Source organism: Sorghum bicolor, chromosome 2 (assembly GCF_000003195.3).
Source record: "Sorghum bicolor cultivar BTx623 chromosome 2, Sorghum_bicolor_NCBIv3, whole genome shotgun sequence".
NCBI lineage: Eukaryota > Viridiplantae > Streptophyta > Magnoliopsida > Poales > Poaceae > Sorghum > Sorghum bicolor.
Genome location: NC_012871.2, coordinates 71561725 through 71569922, shown reverse-complemented (window position 1 = coordinate 71569922; position 8198 = coordinate 71561725). Strand labels below are relative to the sequence as shown.

Genomic DNA, 8198 nt, shown 5'->3' with positions numbered 1-8198 from the left:
GCTGGGCTGGGGCGCTGCCCAGACCAATCTGGCCATGTGGGGCACCGAGGAGCCGCCTGTCCACTACCCCTCCGCCGAAACCGGCCTCAGCTACATGGACACGCCGGCGGGGCTCGGTGCCCAGGGCGGCAGCGGCGGCTTGTCCTTTGCCATGGGCGCCAGCTGCAACTTCGTCAACGCGACACCAGAACTCTCCCTCGCCATGGTCACCACCGGCTGCGGCGGCGGCGACAACTTCATCAACGCGCCACCAGTAGCCTTCTCCCACACCATCGGTGGCAGCAGCGACAACTTCACCAACACAACGCCAGCCCAGCCGCTCGCCATGAGCTACGGCGCCGACCTGACAGTTCCCGGCGGGTACGCGACGCAGTGGCAGGTCGCCCAGAGCGCCGGCAGCGGCCAGCAGTCCGGCATCGAGCAGCTGCATTACCTCAGTGACCTGGAGGACGCGCAATCGCAGGCAGCCCAGAAGCACCAAGACGCAGGCAACGGCCCGCAGTCCGGCATCGAGCTGCTGCATTACCTTCGTAAGCTGGAGGACACGCAGCTGCATCTATGGGGAAACTAATCTAGCAAGTAGTAGTAGTAGTAGTAGTAGTAGTAGTAATGTACAGCGTCGTAGGGTCAGATGTTCGTGCGACATCACGAGTCCGGCAATTTTGGGCGACAGAAGTCTGGCCGCCGGGTTCTGATGATGTCGTCGCCGCCACCGGCACCCATGGTTCCCGAGCAATTTTCCCGGCCAGCAGCTAGCAAGGGACAGGGGCTAGGCATATTAATTAGGAAGGTTGTGCATGGTCACCAGGTGAAAACCCCGGAGATTGCTCACTTCAGCTGCTCGGCTAGGTAAGAATCTGGCAAAATTCCGTCAGTTTTGTACCTCTCTGCCTGCTTGATGGATGGAGCAGTATCTGTTAGCATATAGGAAACTGGGTAATTTTAGGATTCATCAGGAGTTTTGGCTGAGAAGTTGCAGAAACTCTCATCTCTGCAGGTTATCCTTGCAATCATGAAATAAATACAAATACATATATAAGTATACGTCAAATATCTCTCTCTGGTCTATACTAACAGTGAACGAAGTGCTTCTCTCCATCAATGTCTTGAGCCACAGGTGCAGAAGGCAGATGAGATCAATACGTGTACCGAAGGCGTACTTCCGGGGCTTTACGTCTTTTGGCTTTCAAAGTGCAACATTTTCTTTACATTATTTTTTTTCCATGCAAACAAATGCCCATGCGTGCAACGTGAACTTATGCTATTGCTGAAAAGTACTATTCACTGTCCGATAAGCCGTACTGATAAGTTCAAGCAAATAGAAAAGGCTTAGACGGTTAGACCATGCAATATTCAACAAGTATTAACTCCTAACTCCTATGAATATTTTTGCTACACTAAGACAGAGTTCTCCAAAAGAAAATGACCTCCAATTTATTTATTTGTATTTGAGCACATAGTTTGTTCTAAGCTAGTTTATATTCCATAGGCGCCTTCAAGAACAATAAATAATAGAATAGATGATGACATTTTTTCAATTTAATATAGTTGGTCTAACTTATTAGGATGCAATGGATTTTAAAATAGTTGACCATTTAATTTATTAAGGATGGTCTTGAAAAGATTTAACAATTAATTAGTGAATAATTCCTTTGAAATAAACGTTAAATGCTTTTTTTTATAATTACATTGAAGATGTTTGGTAAAAAAACAGAATGATATATTTTCAAGCAATAGGGCCTTATAATAAATTTAGCATAGGGCCTCGTGACAGTTGTTGGGAAGACTCACTGTTGTAGAATGGATGACTTGCTTAGATTCAATCCTTGTCTAAAAATTTAGCGTGATAAAAATTTATGACATTTATAATAAATATTATGATGTCCCCTCCACCTCACAAAATTTATATGTGAAGAAATACAAAAAAAAAAGAAATAGGTGAATTGCACCAACTCAAATAGTGAAGGAGACTCAATCAAACGAAATGTTAGTTTAGACTTTAGATATTTATCTGAACATAGTAAACTTTTGAAAAGATAAGTGGTTGCCAAACTAGACGTTGTATTCAACAAGTACCCAGAATGATGATTAAATAAACGTAATGCAGTCCTTGAACATTTTACTAATAACCTCATCCATGTTGAGAGGACCAACAAGCCCCAGCCATATATTAGTTCCGGGGAATTGCCTATATCGGAGCACTATGGACTGCGATAGCTAAAGTTTCTGCCAAACTCAAATAGTCCCTTCTGAAACTTATATCAATGAATTTGTATTCAAAGTGGCTCCAAAAATATATTTATTCTTCAGCAAATGACAGTAGATTAACGGCCTTAAATCTATTTTGATTTTGTTCGACTCTTTTCTTGATCAGATCAGAATACGCTTATCATTCCGAGAGGAGCCTTCAATAATGAAGACATTGGCAGACAGCACAAAGATTCGGTGAGGATGATCAGCCAACACGGAGTCGTGGGGAATACATTAAAGCAAATCAATCTTCCTCAGCTGTGTGGGCACTTTACCGCTGACAATATAAATTATAATACAAGCAAACAGATAGGTAAACCTAGATTGAAATGTGTAAACAATAAAAATTTGAAATTAGGCATCCACATTGACTCCAAGCAAAACAGCATGTCCATGGCTCCGAAACGTCTTATTGAAATGAGCTCATTGGAAGGTGATCCAAGTGAAGAAGGCCAGGCCATCTTCCAAACAGAAGGCACGTAAGAAAAGGAGGCCTCAGCAGTTTTGTTTGTGGCCAGGGAAAAAGATCTAGGAATTGCTCGCAATAGCCCACGAGCACCAAAAAGCGGTTTCTCAATGTCTCTACTGTACCATTGTGTCTCTATTCTACCATTCCACGCTGCTTGAAGATTTCAAACATGGTAGATCCAATCTTCGCTGGTGACTCGACAACGGTAACACCGGCCTCTCTGAGTGCCTTGATTTTGTCCTGGGCAGTACCCTTTCCTCCTGCCACGATAGCTGCACATAGTTCACAACAGAAGGATCAAACTGGATTAGCACATGCAACACTTGTGCCAAACCTGGTGAAAAACTGCATTAGTACACATTAGCATGTGTAACATGAAATACAATTAGTATGTGTAGCAAACTAAAGGGCCTATTCAGCACACAATTCTAGCTCCAAGATTCATGCAGGATTTTTCAATTTGTAAAATAAATTAAAAAATTAAATGACTAAAACATGTATAATCCAAAATACATCTAATGCTCCCACAGCTCCAGCTCCCAAAAAAAAATGGAACTCAGCTGTACCAAAAGTGCAGTCAAAATCAGAATGGTCAGAGATGAATGAATAACAGCACTATAGTTGATGATTACGGCTAATCAATCACACAAATTAGGTTTGATGAATGTTATACCAGTAAGCCAGTAACAAGGGATTTTCTCAATTTTGCAGACATGATTTCAACGCTAAAATAAAAAATATATGCAGAATTGCCCTCAACTGCAAATGGCTGAACAGATGCCATATTCATACTGGTCCGATACAGTCATACAGAATTGCCCAGACTCATGAACAATAGAATGGTAAAAAAAAGATGTTCCCAGTAACTTATCTCAACTAAATGCAAGGATCATATTTCAACTCAATAATACATCAAAAGTACAATTGAATGGAGCTCAAATATGTAGATTAAGAACTACGAAGGGCAAAGAATGAAGAGCTAGTTGGTACCTCCAGCATGACCCATGCGACGGCCTGGGGGTGCCGTAAGTCCAGCAATGAATGCAACGACAGGCTTTTGTGTTTTGCTTTCCTGAGGTATTTCAAACAGATGAAATTAGTAGATAGGAAGTGTAACTTTTTCTTCATTTTTTTTATAAAAATGTAACTTTAAGCTCCAACAACCAAAACACAAGACATGCATCCCTATAAATCAATAGCAGCACTTCAGAAGTGACCGGTGACAATTTACCCCTTTATGGAATCAATAAGGCATTCATTAGTTTTAAAACTTCTAACCTCACCAGTCATTCAATTTCACATGAAAACCTTTTTGAGTTCATTGTAGCTACCTTAGGTCTATAGCAAGACCACAAGAATATCTCTTAATGCAATGACATACAGCTCCCCTTCACGTTTGAAATATGGCAAAAGTAGATTGACGACTAGTAGTTCTACTAAATCTGAATGCATATATTAGATGGATAAGATGGTCAAAAGCATGCGCACCACAATGCAGCTTACTTAGAAACTGTATGGACTTGCTTAAGCTAGAGTTGTAGTATGCTAGGTTAAATAAAGGCCAAGGAATAGCTTACTTCTGGGCCTTTCCTACAAGCATAATCCCCCTTTCAACTAAAACTGCAAGGTGGCTAACTTGAGGCAAGAACAAGGTTTAGCTAGGCGCTAGGCGGAATCTAGGCGCTGACCCATTGCCTAGCGCCTAGTCGGGAGTACTCGCGCCTAGGCGCTCCTAGGCGTTTTCCTAGGCGTTTTGGCAATCAATTAGACATGCAGTCACAGACACTCAATCAGAGAGGAGGCGGGGAGCAGGGGAGGGGACACGGGACAGGGGAGCAGCCTGAGAGGGAGGGGTGAAGGACATGGGAGGGGAGAGGCAGGGGAGAGCAGCTGCTGGCGGAGGAGAGGAAGGGGATTGACCATGGGACGGGGAGAGGTGCGCCGGCGGGGAAGACCTCGCGCCTGATTCCATCTGCGTGCGCATGCCCGCGGCGTCCGCCTCCGCGCGGAAACCTTCGCGCCCTGGCCCGCTGCGGCAAATTTCCGCGGGCGCGTGCGTCCGCATCCGCTTCCGCGCCCATCTCGCGCGCCTCTGTACCGCTTCCGCGCCTGCTTCGTGCCGCGTTCGCGCCCCTTAGTTCCGCCTATCGCCGAGATGGGCGACTACCCACCTAGTCGAGGCGACGGGCTTCGCCCAGCGCCTAGTCGCGACTAGTCGCCGCCTACTCGCCGCCTAGCCGAACTATGGGCAAGAACATATGCAATTGTTTACATGTTGCATTTACTTTCAAACAATGCCTGAATAAGCCAGTTCATCATTCAAAAACAATCCAAATATGCATCATCGTATTTTGTGAAAGGCAAAAAGGGCCTTCAAGGTATGTATCTTCGAAACATAGTGCCAACTGCCAGCACTCAAATACTCCAGAGAAGACAACAGTTCAGAAATATATTTTTTTTTGAAATAAAGCCAACAACATCACAGATATGGGTACTTTTTACTAGCAGTCTAGTACTCTGGTATGCATAAAATGACAAATTAAATACTCTATGTAGAAATAGCAAAGTTCATCAATTAAATACTCCGGCAAAAAATATTTGAAAAGACATCAGTTTTAATATTCATCATGTTTGAACCGTAATAAGGATCATAGAAAATAAATAGATAGGTCATAATTGAGTGCTCAAGACAGAAATTGCATGGAACTTCACTAAACCACGAGGGGATGAGTGCTGCAACATGCAGAATCAATACAACAATATTGCATGTAGTACAGAAAAAAGGTCATCCAAACTAATGCTCTAACACACTCTTACCTGGATGAATGTTGCAGCATCCTCCTCAGCTGTACCACCAATTTCACCAATGAGAACAATACCTGAAAGACAGATTAGTATTCAGCAATCAGCACAGAGCAATACAAAATGGGATGGAGCTGTGTTGACTGAAAAAGGCATATGGATGTAGCATTTGAATCAAAATAATGCAGTTGAAGTATTCAAGTACCAAAAATGCCAAACACAAGGGTATCAATGCCACAGAGAAGAGTACAGAATCCAGGAAGAGATGTAAATAGATTTAAAAAAGGAAGGCTTTTGCTTAAGATATGAGGCCTTAATCTCAAAAGGTGTACCTTCTGTCTGAGGGTCGTCAACAAACTTTTCAAGGCAATCAACAAAATTTGTGCCATTGAACGGGTCGCCACCAATACCTACACAAGTTGACTGCCCCAAGCCTACAGCTGTTGTTTGAAACACCTGTCAACAAAAATCAAACATACATTAACCAAACAATTACCTGATTAGGTTCGCACATACAAAATTTAATAATAACAGAGCTCATAACAGACATACCGCTTCATATGTCAAGGTACCAGAACGAGATACGATCCCAATACGCCCAGGCTTGTGGATGTAACCTGGCATGATTCCAATTTTACACTCACCAGGCTTAATGATACCAGGGCAATTTGGCCCAATCAATCTAGTTTTAGACTGCCTGTTTAATGCAGCCTTCACTTTCACCTAAATTTGCAAATGAAACATTAAGGTGTCACCTCATGGAGTTCCATCAACAAAGCAAAATATATAACTAACTGATTTATGACATGACTCAATAGCAATTTGCAGAAAAAAATACCAGAGAAGGAATGTCCGCAAGCAAACCTCTCAATGAACCAGGGTAGTAAAATCTGTGTTTATTAGGATCACCTACATCTATTTACCAAAAAAATTGAGCCCCATCCTGCACAAAAGAGAATAATAGCCTACTACATGTCCGTCTGTGTAAGATAAACTAAGAAAGAATTGACCATACATTCACACTATTTTATAGTCCTTTTGCCAATAATAAAAGACTCTGTAATTTAAATGTGCAGTGATTTACAAACCAAAGATGATATGGCAGTGATCAGATTCCTAGGCTCTGATGACTAACAAAGTACAGAAATGGTTAAAGATTACCATGTCATGCTGTGGAATTCCTTCCGTAATGCAGACGACAAGGTCGAGCTCAGCATCCATTGCCTCCATTATAGCGGCGGCAGCAAATGGTGGTGGAACATATATAACAGATGCATTGGCTTTTGTTTCAGCCTTAGCTTCTGCTACAGAGTTAAACACTGGGAGCCCTAAATGTTCAGTTCCACCTTTCTTAGGAGTCACTCCACCAACCTGTTACAACAAAAAAGAACCTTAATATAAAAAGAGAGACACAGGCTACAGGCAAAACATAAAAGTAACATATTAGATTTAAAAGATATATCTATTTACTGAGATACTGTTGAAACATACAAATCATTGTTCAAATATTTTGTGCAGCATGAACCACTTTCAGTTGTAATCATAATAATATTAGTATAATACCACATGGCAGAAAAAGGTCATCTGGGTCAATTCCATGAATCTGTGTGGTCAACAACATAAATGTAAAGCATGCCAGGTCCATGGCCATCATGCAAAAAAAAAAGAAAAAAAAACAGATTCAACATGCTTAGTGCCTCACTTCCTTCTTCCTATTATCACAATTTGGTTGCCTGAGCCTGAGGACTGCAGCCCATTTACATAAAACAGATTGGAAACATAAATTGCCTGTCCCACTTAGTGAAGAGTAATTACATCATAAGCCATACATGATTTTTTTTTTGGTTAGGTTAGAAAAGCTTAAAAGGTTTCAAAGCATTCATGATGGGTATGATTCTCATAATCTCAAGCTGGTTCAAATCAGGTTTCCTATGAGGATCCTTTTTTTCTCAAACCACAATACACTTATGCTTCCTGAGAAATGCTTGTGCTTCTTGTCTACCAGACAAATGCTGGCTCAAATGAACTCAACAACTCATAATGAGCCCTAGTTTTTTGCCGCTTAAAACTACAATTTCAGACCTCGTACCATATAAGCAGCAGTTATAATTGCGAACATTTTGCCTCCAACAGTATCCGTTAAGGGTCGCTCTCAATCGGAATGTAAGGTAGCCAAACGAAAGAGTAAGACATGAGGAAATGGAGATCGGCGACCGCGCACCCACGAGATCGCACAGCACGAGCTCTACCAAACCCTAGAATCGCCCAGCACGGAACGGAGCACACGGATCGAGCCATTGAGGGGCACATCAAAGGGAGACAGATGAGGGATGGCCGCGGCGGGGGCGTACCATGTTAGTGCCGTACTCGATGGCCTGCTCGGTGTGGAAGGTGCCGTTCTTCCCCGTGATGCCCTGGCAGATCACGCGGGTGCTCTTGTCGACGAAGACCGCCGGCGAGGGCGCCGCGGCGGCCGCCGCGGCGAATCCCCGCGCATGGAGGAGGCGGGAGGCGGCGGACCCCAGCAGTTGCGACGCGCGGCGGGAGGAGGCGGCGGCCATGGCGGCGGCGCGTGCTCTTCCCCTTTTCTTTTTTTTTCCTTCCCCTGACTCGATTCGATTTCTTGCAGGTTTCTGGGATGGTGCCCCTCGCCTTCCTTTGTCTTCGGGTACTCTTC

The 8198-nt window shown here is 43.4% G+C and overlaps 1 protein-coding gene across 1 annotated transcript; it reads right to left on the bottom strand.

Moving 5' to 3' along the window:
• LOC8066942 (succinate--CoA ligase [ADP-forming] subunit alpha, mitochondrial) lies at nt 2468–8198 on the bottom strand. Its single transcript, XM_002460872.2, has 7 exons — nt 7873–8198; nt 6683–6892; nt 6074–6244; nt 5854–5977; nt 5537–5598; nt 3710–3791; nt 2468–2991 (listed from the first exon to the last, which is right to left on the bottom strand). The coding sequence occupies exons 1-7, from the start codon at nt 8080–8082 to the stop codon at nt 2852–2854; spliced, it is 999 nt and encodes a 332-aa protein (XP_002460917.1). The 5' UTR covers nt 8083–8198; the 3' UTR covers nt 2468–2851.